This window comes from Aethalodelphis obliquidens, unplaced genomic scaffold (genome assembly GCF_003676395.1).
Source record: "Aethalodelphis obliquidens isolate GAN/ISIS:26980383/991018 unplaced genomic scaffold, ASM367639v1 scaffold4, whole genome shotgun sequence".
Taxonomy (NCBI): domain Eukaryota; kingdom Metazoa; phylum Chordata; class Mammalia; order Artiodactyla; family Delphinidae; genus Aethalodelphis; species Aethalodelphis obliquidens.
This window is the reverse complement of record NW_020837948.1, coordinates 58229694-58248639: the sequence shown is the minus strand read 5'-3', so window position 1 is coordinate 58248639 and position 18946 is coordinate 58229694. Positions and strand designations below refer to the sequence as shown.

At 34.6% G+C, this 18946-nt stretch overlaps 1 protein-coding gene across 3 annotated transcripts in view; it reads right to left on the bottom strand.

The window, feature by feature from the left end:
* CERT1 (ceramide transporter 1) overlaps positions 1-18946 on the bottom strand; it is a 128995-nt gene that overhangs the window by 66963 nt on the left and 43086 nt on the right. For all 3 annotated transcript variants that reach the window (XM_027100810.1, XM_027100808.1, XM_027100809.1), the window contains 2 exons: positions 5285-5392; positions 4348-4486 (listed from right to left, as the gene is read on the bottom strand). In XM_027100810.1, coding sequence (XP_026956611.1) covers positions 4348-4486; positions 5285-5392 — 247 coding nt within the window. The remainder of the gene's footprint in view (positions 1-4347; positions 4487-5284; positions 5393-18946) is intronic.

The following is an 18946-nucleotide window of genomic DNA, read 5'->3' as shown; positions in this document are numbered from 1 at the left end:
ATTTTAACCTACCTAATTCCAGAAAATACAGAATCTCCTGTGTTCTTCCACATACCTCTTTCTTCTATGTACTATCCCTTTTTCTACTGCCTAACATACTTAATCCTCTGCACTATGTATTCCACTTCTTAGTGCAAATTTCTAAACCTCAGCCCCCAACCTTATTCTCTGTTTCTGAATGGCTTCTTTAGTTTATTATCATTTGAGGACCTCCCTTTCTACCGAATAAATCTTCACTTTAAACTAATGTCTTACTCCTTGCCTATCTCTCTTTACATCAGGAGTAATTTGGCTCTATGAGGAACATTTCATCTATTTTTAACTCTCTCTCCAATGGATGCAAAGCCCACTACTATTCCTTACTCCCTCCCGTGACTAAATGGTAGTAATTACTATGGAAAATACCTTTATTCTGTACTACAATTTTCTAATTACTGGGCTATTTCATTTTTTTCATCACCTGAAAATTTTGCACTCATCTATAACAACTTTTTCAAATCATAAGCTGCTATTATCTACTAACACCTACTATTTTATAACCAGCTAACTGCTAACAGTATCCAACTGACATTTTTCTTTTCCACATCCATCATTCCTACAGACTTCAGTATCCATATTGAAGCCTCTGCAAACGCCTTAGTTCCAAGATTAATCAAATTCCCAGATTCTGTGGATCTCTGTCTTTTCATCAATTAATTTGCAAATATGGTCAATTCTAAGAAATTAACTACTACAGTGCTGCTCTGATTTTAAATCATTACTGATTTTAAATCATCAGACAACATCCTGACCTTGACTCATTACTAATCTAATTAACTGCTCTTAAATACTGAAATGTCTGCATTTCACTTGTCTCCTCAGTATCTACCTTGGGTTCCTAAAGATTCACTTTCATATCTCTAACCATCCAATAGCCTAGTACTACCAAACAGGGATTTTCAGCCTTCTTTTTCTAGTAAATATTCAAAATATAAGACTGATGAAAACAAGAGCTGCTCTGGCTAAAAGAGTGGCCCTCCCCCTTTCCTTCCCAACCAAGCACTCCTTGTCCATCATTGAGGCACCTTTAAGGGATGCCTGACATGATTTAAAAACACTGTCCTAATACAAATCTCCCATCCCAATCAGACTGGTCTCCCTTACCAGCCCTCAAATCTATTATGCTAAATTCCATCTCTGGATCTTGTACATTTCTGCTTTCATTATCCCAGCAATAATCCAAATCAACCACATTAATAATAGCAACTATTATTGATTTTTTGCTATTAAGCACAGGGCTAATATACATATTCTGATTTAAATCTCACAATCATATGTGCTGGATACAACACCCATGTTACAGAGGAAAGAGATGTGCAGAAATGTTAAGTAATCTACTTCAAGTCATCAAACTAATAATGAATAGAAGAGCAAGATTAGAACCTTTATGTTTAATATGGTATATATGTCTTGTTTTAAAATATATGTTTAGGTCAGAGATAATGTCTTCTACTTCTGTAATCCTAGAGTATCTGGACCTAAATGGTTAATTAAATCTTACTGAAGTGTGGGGTGTGTGTGTGTGTATGTGTGTGGTTAAGTCTCCTTACTAGCAATTACGATAAAACTTTTTAAATGAAAACACTGAACACCTAAAATGAGAGCTTGCTATTATCATTTCAATGACACACTTAATGAAGAACAGTGATTCTTCTTAAAAATTTTTTAAGTCACAGATAATTTAGTCTTGATAATTTAGTGAAAGTACATCTATAGAGATCCTTAGGTCAGCAATTCCAGTCTATAGTCGAAGTAGGAAACTATGGTCCATGTTCTTATTTCACCTTTACTCAGCATGTACTCTTAAAAACATTTCTTAAAATAGCCATTTATAGGGAAATCAGTTGTTATATACTGAATTGTGCCACAACCAAAGTCATATGTTGAAGTCCTAACCTTCCTGTACTCCAAAATGTGACTGGACTTGGAGATAGGTCTTTACAGAGGTAATCAAATTAAAATGAGGTCATGAGGATGGGCCCTACTTCAATATGACCAGTGTCCTTATAAGAGGAGGAAATTTGGACACAGACACTTACAGAAGGCAGATGATGTGAAGACACAGGGAGAAGATGATCATCTACAAACCAAGGAGAGAGGCTTAGAACAGATCCTTCCCTCATGGCCCTCAGAAGAAACCAAACTTGCCAAAACCTTGATCTCACATTTTTAGCCTCCAAAACTGTGAGGAAATACACTTCCGTTGTTTAAGCCACACAGTCTGTAGAGTACTTTGGCGATGGCATCCCTAACAACTAATACATTAGTCTATGACTGCTGCTATATAATAAAACATGAATAATGTTTAAAAATATTTTTCAAATCTTCTACACAACATGGTTATTATTACATCCCAACTTCCACTCCTTCCACTATCACTTTTGTCTTTAAAATGCTATATATTATTGACGTGAATCATTTAAAAATAAACAAGGAATCCAAACCTGTACACATTCTGTTTTAGTTTAAAGGCTATTTGCAAGCAAATGAAAGCTGATGTGTAATGTCTAATTTGACAAAAAAAAAGTATACATACTTTTTTAAATTAATGAGAAATAGAAGTTCAACTGTCTTTATTTTTAGAGAAATAAATATTAAATGTTAAAGAACCAAAAACTTAAAAGTGCATCAAATATAAAGAACTTCAAGGATACTTCAGGTAAAATTAAGTGCTTTAAGAGGAATATGGGCTTCCGCTTCAGGCAAAGATGGAATAACAGGGAGAGAATTTATACTCTAGCATGAAACTAAAAAATCAGACAAAATATATGAAACAATGGTTTTCAAGATACTGGATATTAGGCAACAAAGGACAATGATCCCTAAGGGCTGGGGAACAAATGATGTGAGTGCTGTGAATGCTCCAGCTTACTGCCATGGGAGAGTTTCCAAGCTGTAGAGTAATGAGGAACCCAGGAGGAGCCTGGTAGACTCTCTGAGGTGAAGAAATGGAGCTGAGAATCCAGAGAGACAAAGGACAGTAGAGTTCACAAGGCAGAGTACTTGGGAGGAGACAACTGTACAGAGAGAGAACTCTGGAGATGGGCAGAAGGTCCCCCTGAGTATTTCGCAGAGTACTGACAGCACATACAAGTTGAGGAACTATAGAGGTCATAGAAAGAACCATCTGAGAGGATTCCACCAGGGAAGAGTACCCAAAGCCTATGTGGGGCAGGGAAAAACACCTGTTCCTATAACACAGACCTGGAATAATTCACAGGGAATTGGCTAGAGAATGCGAAACTGCCTTGGCACAGTCTTAGGGAGAAATGGAAATACATTATTCTAAGGTTCTTAAACAATACAGGAGGTGGGTATATTACTTGAAGGGAGACTGTAATAACTTAAATGTGCATACTATAAACCCTAAAGTAGCCATATAATAACAAAGAGTATAACTAAAAAGCCAACAAAGGAGATAGAAAACGGAATTATAAAAAATACTCAATCCAAAAGAAGGCAGAAGAAGGGAACAAAGAACAGAGAAGACAAAAAGAATATGTAAGAAGGGGTGAGCTCACGTCCTTCTACTCCACCATCTTGCCAGCAAGTCAACAAAAAGAATATGAATTCAGATCAAAGACATTTAATAAGACCAAGAAACGAAACCATGTTAGGCAACTTAGTTATACTGGGTATGAACTCAGAATGATTTAGTAATACTGTTATGAGTAGTTCATTTTTGCCCATTGTAACAAACTAAGAGAAAAACTAAAGAACAGATATTGACAACACCAGTAATATTTAGCAGTAACAAATGAAAAGTAACTTCAAAATTCACATTATAACTAAAGATCATCTCTCTTAAAAAAAACTCACTAAAATTACTTTTACATGTGTATGTAATTCCATTATTGACTTCTTCTATGAGAAAAAGGCCAGAGGAAGGGAGGGTGACAAAGGGAAGGAGAGAAAAAGAGGTAAAGAGGGAGAGGAAGAGGAAGAGCAAGGGATGAAAAGATCGACCGATTCCAGATCTGGAGGATTTAACATAAACATATGCTTGTCTCTAAGACTTGTCATAGGGTACATTTATTAGACATAATCATGTGAAATGCCCCATATTATCAAGATGATATTATATTTTTTAATGGAATAAAGAGTTCAAAAACCATTTTAAAATCTTCAATGATATGTGGTATGGGTGATCAGATTAATTAGGATGTTATTCAAGTAGACAAGTTATGTGGACACTGAAATCTGTTACATTAGAGGTGTACAGCAAAAGTGACTATAATTACCTTCATCACTTAAAGACATTACCCTTAAGATCAAGAGGCTTTAAATAGTGGTAATAGCCTAATTAACCTTTATCCCTTTGAAGTTCATCCTTGGAGACAGCATCAGCACAGGCATCAAAGTACTTCTGTAGAGTATCGACTTGTCTGCATAGGATATCTCTAAAGGTTTCCATTTCAGCCAATTTCTCACGTAAACTGTGGCCCTTCTGCAAAACACAAAACGGGGAGATGTAATCCAAGTTAACAAAACTAGAATTTGTTTATTCTTAGTCCCATGGTATTTCACCACCTTTTAAGGTCTGTATCTTACTATTGAGGGCATGGAGTAGGGAGAGTTGTCAAGTTCAATGTATTATTTCCAGGGACAGACTTGAAACTCAGTAATTAATGGCTTGATAGTGATAAGCCTGAAGGAAATGAGAGCAAGCCTGACAACTTGCCACTACAACATTTAATATTTTCAAATTAAACACTGTGATGATAAATTGTGAAAGACTTTAAAATGGGCAAAAATATTACTGGGTGTCCTTTGAAAGGAATAGTAAGTATCATCCATGATACTTACTGGGTGCCTGATCATATAGAAGTCTTTGATTTCATTGCATTTGAGCTATTTTACAACTTTTTAAGTCATAGAAAACTGAGAGTAATGTAAATGATTCTTGTCCATAGAAAAGCAAATGAACTTTGTCCAGTGGAGGTACACTGGTTACTAATGTGTGACTATTGATTAGTTTTGCATATATTAGCAAAATCATTTCAGCATTCCTCACATTCTTCTTTGAACTACATTTTTTCTTTAACATCTTATTTCATTAATGAATGAAACAAAATCTCTGACGTGTGTTCATTTTATTTTTATGAGTCATGATTTTACCTCTTAAAAAACTATTCTGTAACAACTTCAAATAATTTACATTGTAGGAAAATTCTTTCAAAAAACTTATTCTATCAAATAAGTTCTGTTCACAACATTCAGTACTAAAGCATTCATAACCACAAACCTTGAATGAAGACGTGGATGTTGCAGAATAGCCACTTGCTCCAGACACCAGTGACACCATTGAGCCATGTCGACGCAAGCTGGATTCAGATCCATATCCAGACTCAGTCTAAAAAGGAAAGTAAACTACATGAAAAAAATTAAATAAAAAATACTTAATCATCACAAGAAAAAAACTTTTTAACTACGTGAGGTTATGGATGTTAACTAAACTTACTATGGTAATCCTTTCACAATATATACATATATCCAATAATTATGCTGTAAACCTTAAACTAATACAATGTTATATATCAATTATATCTCAATAAAACTGGAAAAATACTTAAGAGAAAACAAAAGTTTCCCTATAAATTAATAAGGTTATTGCAAAAAAATTTTTTGTTAAGGTTACCGTAACAATAATTAGTAGTTTGAGTTCACTCAAGAAATATAGGCAATCCGCTGGCATAAGCAATGCTTTCAATTCCTAACTGCCACTTCATTTAGAAATTTACTGAATACCAACTACATGCTGGGCTAGTTGGCTAAAAGAGTTTAATAATAGGAAAACTACCTACAGAAGGTAAATTCATAGAGACAGAAAGTGGAACAGTGGTTATCAGGGGGCTAGAAAGAGGGGAGAATGAGGAGTTAGAATTTACTAGGTACAGAGCTGGAGTTGGAGAAGATGAAAAAGTTCTGGAGATGGATGGTGATGGTGGTGATGGTTGAACAACAATGTGAATATACTTAATGTCACAGAATGAAATGACAGATCGTCATGCATATTTTACCACAATAAAAAATTTTGGTAGAACAAGGACCAAAAAAAAAAAAGGAAAACTTCTTTATAGATGAATTATTTACCCTGACACAGCTCAAATACCACTGTCTCAATGAAGCCTTTCCTATTATTCCAGATAGTCTGTCTCTGTATTCTCAACCATTCTTAACATATCATGATTATGGCATTTGCCACTCAATTTTAATAGTTTACATTTTGTAACTACTAGTGGACTTGTACCTTCTGTAAGAAGACTGTATTTCTTCCATTTTTGTAGCCACCTTGACAGTTCATGGCACAAAGAAAATCCCCAGTTTTGCCAGTCTATTCTGTAATCACATCATAGAAGATAACTGAACTCTTTTTGGGGTTTAGTTAGACTCAGAACTGTGATCTAATTTTGATGGAGTTGGCAATCTTTAAAGTATCAATTTTGCATCCCATCCTCCTTAGGAAAATGCAGTACTAAAAACATGGACAAAAGAATTAAACATTTGAAAAAAACAACTTCCAAGTACCTAAAACCTGCTCAAGTACTTTGGGATCTCTGATTTCTTCCTACTGTTATTCTTTTACAAGTACTGTGCATAATTTTAATCCTAGACACTAAACTTAAGAGGTAAAATAATATCTAATCATTTTTGGCATCACACCTAGTGCAGCTTCTTAAAAATTCAAGCTTCCAGCACATACCGGTCGCTAAAGATTCAAAGATTGTCATACTTTAATAATGCCTGTTCATAAAATACTCTACCTATAAACGGTACTGCAATATATTCCTAACTCTTAATTTACTAACAAATTACATATAAACTCATGACTAGATGGAATCAAAGGTACAATAAATTGAACCTCAATAAATTAGCTAAAGAAAAATAGGTAAGCTTGTTTCAGTATCACAGAATCCCACAAAAAGAAAATTCTAATTACAGAAATCATGCAATTCATAAAAAAAATAAGACTTCTTATCAAATAATGTCCTGGAACAAAGGTACTGAGCTAGGTTCCTTAACTAAAATGGCTCTAGTTTCTCTTTCTCGTTTGACAATAATGCTAACTTTCTAAGTATAGTGTTTCTACATTTTAATTGTTGTACTGGTTTGGTAAAGTTTTTCGTTAGATTTAAATATAGAAGATTGGAATTAAAAATAAGAAAAATCTGGGCTTCCCTGGTGGCACAGTGGTTGAGAGTCTGCCTGCCGATGCAGGGGACACGGGTTCGTGCCCCGGTCCGGGAAGATGCCGCGGAGCGGCTAGGCCCGTGGGCCACGGCCGCTGAGCCTGCGCGTCCAGAGCCTGTGCTCCGCAGCAGGAGAGGCCACAACAGTGAGAGGCCCGCATACCACAAAAATAAATAAATAAAAATAAGAAAAATCTACCTGTGATGGACCAAAAATATAAGGTACGTACTTCAGCAATCACTTATCTCAGACACCTATATGTCATTCATTTCTCAACATAAATTAATCTGAACCGTCCATTTAAGTACAAAACTACCCCATAATTTACAATCAAAATTTTATTTAAAAACAAATTTTGGATATTTATTTGAAAAATATTTAAAACCAAACAATTTCAAATCCAAATCCAAATGAATCTACCCTCTCCATTTACTTGCTTTATATCAATGAGTCCTAAACGGAGTAAGTCAAAACTTTAAAATCTTGAAACAAAATATAAACACTACAAAGCTTTACTAAATGTTTTTTGACTATGAAACATACTTCTTACATCCCTGACTGTTTTTTCAGGTTCCACGATTTCAAAACAGTAATATCTCCTTACAACAAAGACATGATAGAACAAAACACTCTACTATAGCAATACTGTTGCTATACATTTTAAGTAATGGATAGTAAATGAATGTTGAGGCTAAGAGTTTAGAGTAATTGTATTTCTACCTTTAATAAAGTTTCACTTAAATAAACTGCATTATAAATTATATACATCATTCCAAGGAAAAAGAAAATAAAGTATATTCATGAAGACCAATTCCATTTTATTCAATTTAAATAATGGGGATTCATTTGTCACTCTATGTCAGTACCTGCACTGGGATAACTTTTAAAATAAATAATTTAAGTGTTTAACAAATACACACATGCACATACAAATGAATTCTCACTGTTTAAAAACCGGTCATTCTGGAAATGTCTATAATTGTGCCAATGATGCTATCATTGCATAAAAGATTCCTGATGGTACTACCACAATATTTAGAGTAATTTTATGATACAGCCACAAAATGGAGCTATCTAAAATCATTTCAGGGAGTTGCAGAATAAAACTTTTAAAGCTGTTTCACTACTTCAAAGAAATAGCTATAAACTGTATAATTAAGCTTGACTGCCTTTCGTAGTCACATGACATGGCTCTGATTTAGTACTGGATTTCTCTCAAAAATCCAATCTATCATTAAGATATCAGTATTTTAGAAACACTTCGTCACAGGGGCTAAAATGATTCTAAAAGATAAGTTATAAAACTATTCTGAAAAGCAGCAATGTTGTTGACATCTATTTGGCTTTCCAAGATGTCTACTTTAAGGCAACAATACTCATTCTGAATTTAACAAGGTCTGCTTTTCGAAGGTGGGGGTGAGGGAAATTTCCAAGGATGGAAATGGGAAGAAATTACTTTATAGTCACAACTGATATACACTGTTAAATGTTCCTCAAAGTCTTGACATGCCTTTAAAATCTCATTGGTATGATTTTAGGGATAATACTTTAAAGGCATGCTGGCTTTTTCTTAACCCTATTCTTCCATAAGAAAAAAGTAGAGCTTACTTACAAGCTCTAATCACCAATACAGTATTTTTGAAAATACCAGTTTCCATCTAAAATTAATAATGTGGAATTCAAATACAGTTACTATAGGAATATTTCCTTTCAACATATACGCTTTAAGGTCCCTCACACAAATTGCTTTGCAAAAAAAACCCTTCTTTCCCAAATTTGTGTGTTTGTAAGCAGTATTCCTCAACATGTTTTGCATGAACATACAATGACATTTTGGTTCAATGAAACACTTATTGAACATGTCCCGTATAGAACAAGGTTGGGTTCTTTTAAATATTACAGTAATGAGGCCACACCTCTGTTATAACATTCCTCCTTATTTTGGGGGTGGGGAGTGTAATCTTTTGGCCACTAGAGGGTGTCAGTAGCACTTTCCAAGCAGTATACTTGGAAAGCTGACACAAAGGTTACTATTGGTCAAAGTACAATAGTAACCTTCAGACTAAATCCCTTGCATGTACGTACCTGTACTTTCTGTATCTTGATTTTCTGAGAACACCTAAAATCTTGATAAATTAAGTCATATAGTTCAAAGTTATGAATTTAATAAAGGACCAGAAATGCCTAAGAACTGATTTGAAAACTCCCTTAAAGTCACAGCTAAATTTTATAGTTTGGCTTATTCATGCAGGAGATAAACATATATTTTCATTTTGCACAGTTTGTTCATCAGCCTATCTATACTCCAAAAAACAGTGGTATAAAATAAAGGAGATAGGTTGGCTTATTATTTTTTTTTTCATAGCACCTGCCTTTTGAAAAACTTATTCATTTTCCTAATAACACTCTCCAGCAAGAAGCACAGCAAAATAACTGAGAAAGAAATTAACTTCCTCATGGTGTCAAAAATTACCTATTTTGTGGCATAGTCTCCCTATTGTTTCTTCCCATTTTAATTATGGGAAGAGAGAAAATAGAAGATTAAATGTTAACATTAGAACAATGGAGCATTTTCCAGAAACTGAAATTCTGAAACCCATAATAAAACCAAATGCATTTTAACATTAGAACAATGGAGCATTTTCCAGAAACTGAAACTCTGAAACCCATAATAAAACCAAATGCGCTTGCTATGTTGCCAGCACCCACACATCTACTTTCAATATTAATATTTTAAAGCAAACCACATGAGAAGACACTATAGCCAGGAGAACAATTTAATCAATAAAATTATGGTTTACAGTATCATAAGTTACAATGGCAACAATTTTATTTATGATTGTAGGTAAACATATATTATTTGCTATAATAAAATTTGGCATGACAATTTCACGTTTATAAATATTAAAATCTCATCTATTTAGCCTTTCAAATACGTATGGATCCCCCGATAGCCTCTGAAATATAAAGAACACAATGATAACAGAGAGAAGACCTGCTCGACTGTCACTGTCACCACTATACAACTAGACAAGTCAGTCATTACTTTCCTGGACTTAATTTTTTTTTAATTAATTAATTTAGTTTGGCTACGCTGGGTCTTTGTTGCGGCACCCGGGCTTCTCTAGTTGCGGTGTGCAGGCTTAGTTGAGGTATGTGGGATCTTAGTTCCCCGACCAGGGATCGATCCCGGGCCCCCTGCATTGGGAGCACAGAGTCTTAACCACTGGACCACCAGGGAAGTCCCCTGGACTTAATTTTCTTATCTTTAAAATGATATGGCTAGTCTAGAATTATAATTCTCTATACTAAACCTAAATACCAAAACTTAGGCTAAAAATGTATACATCCAGTGGAGGCCAAATATAAGAAAGTCGTTTGTTGAACCAGCTGGGAAGATTAAAACGTAACACAATTGGACTTCCCTGGTGGCACAGTGGTTAAGAATCTGTCTGCCAATGCAAGGGACACAGTTTCGAACCCTAGTCCAGGAAGATCCGACATGCCACGGAGCAACTAAGCCCACGCACCACAACTACTGTGCCTGCACTCTAGAGCCTGCGAGCCACAACTACTGAGCCCGCATGCCATAATTACAAAAGCTCGTGTGCCTAGAGCCTGTGCTCTGCAACAAGAGAAGCCACCGCAACGAGAAGCCCATGCATTGCAACAAAGAGTAGCCCCTGCTCGCTGCAACTAGAGAAGAGCCTGCACAGCAATGAAGACCCAATGCAGCCAATAAATAAATAAATAAATAAATTTTTATTTAAAAAAACACTATTTATTCAGAAGAGCAACACTAATAATGTATCAGATGAGGAAAGGTTCAACCTACAATGTTTTCCAGAAATTGCAGTACCTCATGAATCAAAGAAATTTTAAAATATATTTAAGAAAATGGTATTATAAAAGATTTTATCCATTTCTAACTGCTTAGAACCCAGCAGCAATACAGTTAACTTCACTGAGTAGAACATTTGCTTACCCTCAAGATACTTTTCTCAAATCATACTGGAATGTTTCCTAGTCATTCTTGTATCATAATTTAAAAACCAGTAACAAATAAAATACTTCCTTTGAAGGTCATTTATGGACCTTAGTTGCGGACCTTACTTGGTTATTCATTTTGCATTTTCTTCTAATAAGCATGAGATAAGCTTTCCTTTACAGAAATATCTAAATAAGCAATGTTGTAGTGATATGAGGCTGGAAGGGTTAACCAAGGCCTTATTGCACACCCTAGTTAAGTGTTAAAAGAATGCTAGGGGGGTAAAAGAAAATAAGACACTGCCTATGGAAATCCAAAGTACTAAAAAAATGCCCAAATACAAGATGATACTGTAGAAGTAGAGAGTTAACAATAGCTGCCTCTACTCTCCTTGATTTCAGAGCTTCCTCTTTCTTACAGTTTTAATTTAGGGTTTTGAACTCCATGACACATTGTTTTACCTATAGGAGAAATTAAAGTAGACTTAACAGGAAGCTATGAGTACAGCCTCTGCACCAAAAGCTTTTTAAGAACCCAATCCTTGATACAAAAGATACAAAGTTAGTTACATAAACTAACTTTGACACTCTGAAACTCAGTCTTATCTTTTAAACCTTCCCCCTTAAGTCCAGTTGTCATTTCTTAATGACATTAAAATGGAGGTAATGGGCTTCCCTGGTGGTGCAGTGGTTGAGAGTCCGCCTGCCGATGCAGGGGACGCAGGTTCGTGCCCCGGTCCGGGAGGATCCCACATGCCGCGGAGCGGCTGGGCCCGTGACCCATGGCCGCTGAGCCTGCGCGTCCGGAGCCTGTGTTCCGCAACAGGAGAGGCCACAGCAGTGAGCACTGAGTTACTTTGCATACCACAAAAAAAACCAACCAACCAAACAAACAAACAAAAACAAAATGGAGGTAAGAAATAACTAGATAAATCAAATGAGGCTGTATAAAGGAAGACTGCTAAGCAATTTTTCCACCCTAGCTTTAGAAGGTGAATACTAAAGGATAAGGGAGATCTTTCTTGTTTTGCTCTGAGAAGAGGGCTGATGAAAGAATTGAGCAATTTTACATGGATATTTTATATATAAATTTCAGAGAGCCACCCTGGATAAATTATAACACCAAATACCAATAGTAAAAGCTAATACTTAGGATACTTACTTTGTGCCAGGCATGATGCTAGTGCTTTAAGTGCATTATCTCACTTAATCCTTTCAATAGTCTAAGTAAAATGGGCACTAATATTATACCCATTTATAGGTGATTTTACATAATGAGTCATGCAAATGATAAGTAAGGGAGCCAGGATTTAATTCCAGATTCAAGGGCCCATGATGTTAATCATTACTATGTTGCTTCAACATCCAGAGACTTTGCTTCTACTTCTCTCAAATCTGTCCCTTTCTCTATTTTCCCAATGCCATTTTCTAGTTATGGTCACCTAGTGTCTCATTTGGATAAATCCTCCAGATTTCTAACTACTTTTAGTCTTGTTCCTCTTGAAATCCTTTCTAGTGTAGCCAGAGTGGTCCTTTAAAAACAGACATCTGATTCTTCACTTTCTGTTTTAAATCCTATTTGGCTCCATATTTTCCTTGGATCAAGTCCATACACTGCTTATAGGTCCCTGTTAGAGGTAGAAGTACAATTAAACTAAACTACTATCAGCCTCCATATTCACTTATTATCCATTATTTAAAATGTGTTGTATCAGTACTGTTGTAATGAAGTCTTTTGTTCTAGCATCTGTTTGTTGTAAGGAAATATGTCTTGAAATAGTAGAACTTGAAGAAATAGACAAAGTTATAAGAAATGTGCTTTATAGTGAAGAAATCTTTAATAATATTTTGTAATATTTATATTACATCATAAGTGCTTAATAAGTGTTAGCTACCATTCCTTCTTCACCTTCCCACAAAGGCAGGATATTCCTTTATATCTCTACTCCAGAAACACTTATACAGAGGAAAATAAATGTAAAAAGAAGCTAGCAGGAGATGTAACAAAATACCAACACTGCTCATTAACTTTCTTAATTTATGATTTGTCCTAGAGAAAAGGGCCAATGTAAATGTATTTTCTTTTAGAAGGAAGTTTCATAGGCACAAAATAAAAAGGTCATAATCCCATTCTTTTTATCTAATTGCAAAGAGACGACAGTGGCAAAACAATTAATATTACTTTTTGAGGCTCCCTTAAATGTCCCAATAAGAGAAAAAACAGATTTAATATGTATAAGTAGTACTCGCAGGATTGCTGAAACGTTAAGATGGTATTTGGCTAGGGGACTTGAACCATTAATTCTTTCCTGCAAGGATCCTAAAAGAAATAGATGCACATAAAACAATGGTCAGTAAATGAACATTCTTAATTATTCTGGGGCTTTGGTCCCAAACTTAAATTTTCTATAATTCCTTTCTTAGGGGGTAAGGGAGGAACGGAGATCTATATCAAACATGAAAAGATACCCATAACTTACTGTTGAGTGAAGGAAAAGCTACAAAGCAGTATGGTATCATTTATGTAAAACTCTAAGGCATACATGTAAAGAAATATTTGGAAGGAATCTTTACCAAGGATGAACAGTGGTCATTTCTATGTGGCCTAAATTTTCACTTTCTTTTTAATAGTTATCAGTATTCTCTATATTGTTTGAATTTTATTACAGTAATCATATATCACCTCTACAAAAATAAAAACAAAAAAATAAAGTCACAGAATACATGTTTAATCTATCTCACTTAGAAAGGGCTAAAAAATTAATAATGCCGGTAAAGATGCAGTGAAAGGAAGATCTGCACATTCTGCAGATGGAATGTAGATCAGCACAATCTTTCTAGAAAATAATCTGGCAACATATATCAAAAATGCTTGTATCCTTAAGCCTAGCAATTCTACTTCTGATAATCTATTATGAGGACACAGTTAAACTACAGGAAAATATGTAGGAAAGCATTAAATACTAAATGCAAAAAAAAAAAAATTGGAACAATCTAAAGGTCTTATAATAAGCAAATGAGTACCAAAATGATAATACAATGAAATATTAATAAAGCTGTGTTATATGGACAAAATGATGTTAGATTTTTTAAAAAACAGGATATAAACTTGTTATTTCCATAATATTTTAGGGGTAAAATGTACAGAGAATAAGAAGGAAATACACCAAAATGAAGAAAAATTGTCTTGGTTATAAGACTGATGGTAGTTTTGTATTTTTTTCCCTTATAATTAACAAAAATTACTTTTAAAAACCAGTGCAAAAACCAATGAAATCTAATCAATAAAACTACTTGCAGGAATGGTTTTAAAAGACTTGCTAAGAATTTTTAGATCTAACTGTATGGGGAAGATTCTTCTTTTAAGGAGGCAGACTGATGATTTATTTTTTAGTATTCAACTACGCATCCATGAGAAAAAGCTGAAATTAACTAGAAAGGGGGGGGGTGTATTACAAAAAATTGAGGTTGCTGTTCTTGGAATGTTACCACTCACTGATCAATGTTCTCATAATCCACTCAATTTCATTTTTATGCAAAATGGGAATAACACTTGCAGTGAAAGACTTCCAGGAGGATTAAATGATAACAGTGCTTAATTACTCATCTATCCCTGTATAGTTCAAAGGGGTGCTACTGAAGAGAACTAGGCTAGGGTATGAACAGTGATACAAGCATTCTTGCCAATGATCCTGTCTTGTCTGTCAAGAATGTGAACTTGCTATATGACTAAAAAATGACAGAATTTTTTCAGTATAACATTTTAACCTGTAGAACATTCATTTACTTTGCTACCTATTCTTACGATTCTTAACCCAATGCTGTCTTTCATACCTCAATACCAAACCAGCCCAGAATATTTACCAGGCAATAAAGACAACAGAAGCAAAATCATTTTTAAGCTATTAGCTAAAAAGATGTGTTTGGTGAAAAAGAGCAGTTTTGTGTTCCTTGATATTTTTAAGAAACATTTTCTCCCAGCTAATGTCCAATATACTCAGCAAGTAAAATTAGAAAATAGTTTCCACTGCTGTCAATATGCGTAAGCCATGCCACCCACCATTACTTTTCCACATCAGATATAGAAAAAGCAGAATCCCATCTGTCCTGGTGACTGTCAGAAATCTTCCCTCCTGATTAAATAAAAATTCAAATACAATACTGAAACACCGTTTAAAAAAAAAAAAAGGACTTCTATAGCACACAGCCTCATTTTCTTTAATATTTTCTATAGTAACAATATGGAACAGTTATTCAACTCTAGATTAACTGTCTTTTTTTAAAATTTCTTATCTAAAGAAACATTCTGCAAGCAAATTACAGACTAATAAAAGAGAAATCAGCTGAACATCTAGTAATATTTACCTAAATTGTTAGTAGCAAATATGTGGTAAGCATTACAAAAACTTGCAAGTTTGGTAAAATCTATACAAAATTATAGAATACCTTTTCAGAACATTTTATTTGTATAACTGCCAATCCCACTCTATCCTTTAAGTACAAGTAAATATACAATTCATTATAATTGGACCTAGGGTGGCCAATAGTAACCTGGAGTAAAAAGGCAATCGGGTTTTCTCAAGACATTTACTTTAGGAAATGCCAAGAGATCAGGGCAGATAGCGGCAGGAATTGAAGCCGAAAAGAAGTCGAAAGTAGGAAAAGGTCATGACAAAGCAAGGAAAAACAAACTAAGTAGGACGGGAGAGCAAAACACAGATAAACAGGAGCCATGAAAGAGAGAAGAAATAACAGAATAAAACTAAGCTACATTAACTGTAGGTGGGGGCAGGTGATTGAGTAACTGAGTTTTGTTAACAATAAAAGCACTCAGAAACAAGTGTACAGTTCCAGCTTTCTTTGCAGGTAAGGCATTATAAATTTTCTTGGTTCCTGGCAATATTCCCATTTTTCAAGGTAACATGGGTTGGCCTGTACCCCCTGTACCCTAAAAAGCTTAACTAAAAATGGATGAACCTATGACATCAATACTTGTGAGATGTTTTCAAACTTTCAGTACTCACTTGATCTAGACAGACAACTATGCTCAGCTTTAGTAGATTCTACGAAATTGTTTCACCAGTTTACACCTGTTGTACCACAGCCTCACCAACACTTGGTGTTACATCTTTTTATTTTTTAAGCCACTCAGATGGGCATATGCTGGTATCACTGCTTTAAATTTGCACTTCCCTGATGACTAATGGCACTGACTACCTTTTCATATGTTCATTACCCATTTGGATATCCTCTTTATGAAGTGCCAGATCAAGACTTTTGGCCTTTTTTTTTTTAAATTGTGCTGTGTAAACTTTTCTTATTGACTTGTAAGACTCTCCCTACCTTTCTGACATCAAATGTTGTCAAATTATTTCTCCTCAACTAACCACACAGTTAATATGATTAGCTACCTAAATATCTTTATTCACTGTTCCATGTAAAATCCTGATTCTTCCTTTACTATCTTGGTAAAAGATAAACACCTTCCTCAGATAAAAGAACCTGGCTGAAAACTACAAATTAGTGACATTTATTCCCTCTTTTTAAGATGATATACTTCATTAAGTATTTAGGTGACGTATGGAAGTACAAATGCAAATGTTGGCTCAGGTGAATTCAGCTTTTGCATGCAACAAAATCGTAGGCAACAGAAACTAAAAAAGTTATTTTAAAAGCCCTTGACAGTAGAATTATTTTTATTCCCAGAACACTAAGAATATGAGTTAATACCATGTTTTCTTTCTTGATTTCACCAACCTTTAAAATTATGGTAGTATGACACTATCTACATTTAGGTGTTAAAAAAAATTTACTAACCATGTATGGATTACTGCAAGCAATTTAGCAATTAACTCCCACTGTTAGAAACTAACCAAATTTCTTATCTTGAGAGAAACATCCGGAGACATAATGAAGGTTTTTTGCTGGTTAATAAAGTTCAGTTGTGATACCACCTACTTGGGTTTTTCTACAACTTATTTGAGAAAATGGCAAAGCCCTGACTACTCCGGCAGCTAGTTACTGGATTTTCACTTCCCTCAAAAATTAAAATTCTTGAATGTAAAGGAGAAGTAAAATTTGATTCCATCTTCTTCCCTTCATCACTGTGGTAATGATGAAAATAATGTAAAAGAAAAATTGGTTCTAGTCCACTGACCCCATGAAATTACTTCTATAAAGTGTACACTAAAAAATAGTAGTTTTAAGCCTTTGCCAATTAATCAGATTCAAAATTGCAAAGCTAAGTTTACATGATAATCATTTATAAAGCAGACAAGTATAGAAAGAACCCCTAGAATCTGTTAAGAAATTTTTCCAGTATTATAGTTGGTTAAAAATGGCAAACGGGGGACCTCGCTGGTGGTCCAGTGGTTAAGACTCCAAGCTTCCACTGCAGAGGGTGCAGGTTTGATTCCTGGTTGGGAACTAAGATCCTGCATGCCACACATCGTGCGGTCAAAAAAAAAAAAGGCAAACAGAGATAGGATGACTTTATATGACTTTGATATTTAAAAAGCGCTAAGAAGAAACAGGTATATTCTGCCACCTACCTATTTAAAAATACTTTTCTAATAAGTTTATGTCAAATTTAAGACAAAAACAATTAAGGTGTCAAATAAGCAGAAACTGCTCCTAAAAGTAAAGAAAACACACCAAGATCAAGCTGACCCTGACACACCACAGGAAAAAGAAAACTCATTATGGCAAATAGCAATACAATTTTAAAAAGATCTTTAAAGTGAGTCTTGGGCATTGTTTAGGTTGCTCAACTGTGACAATCTTTTTCCACATAATTTCCTGGACAGAAATCCCTTAACTTCTCAGAGAATAAACCTTTCTTCTGAAAGTAATAAAATGGAGCTTCACATATGAATTAGTGGGCCTTCACAAAGGAACAAATGCATACACATTAAATTGCAAAACAACTGCCTGTAGATTCTCACCAAAGAAAATCAACATCTGTAAAAATTACCTGGATTCTTCCTCCCTAAATTGTGTATTTTCCTATGACTCCTTTTATATCAGATAATTTCCAAAATATGGGGAATATGGGTGGTCCATGACCACCAAAATTTCAGGATCTACTAAGGTTGCTCCCCTATGGAAATGAGGGAATGTCATGATTACCACAAACTCTGTCAGAGCCAAAAAACTTAACTTTTCAACAAGATTCTTATATCTGCTAGTGCAAGGAGAGCCTTCCTGCTAGTTTTTTTTTTTTTGAAGGATGGGGTGGTGAAATAGAGGAGTCTATTTCTTTCACGGTAAGAAGAAACTGTGTTTACTCAAAATCACACACACTGCAACTGTAGAAGATTCCAGGAGTAATCCTATAATTCTTTTAAATAGTAGCATCAACAGATGGTTTATCATATTTCATTTATTAACTAATTACGCAGAAAACGCTCACAGAAGCCCTTAGATAATACATAGATACATCTTTACTAGAAATATATTAACTTATCCAAATAAAAAATAACCATCTTAACTTCACATTCATACAGCTCTTTGTTTTCAAATAATTTTCACAAACAAAATCTCGTTCAACTTCAAAGACAACATGGCAGATGGCTAAGAGATTAAAAAAAAAGAGCACACCCTGTCTTTAAAGATTTATTTAGTGTTGTCTCAAATCCTAAGGAGAAATGCAGAATATGAATGGATTCCACATAATAAAGCCAGCACACTACTGTAAATAAAATTACTGGTCTGGTATACATATGCCCTT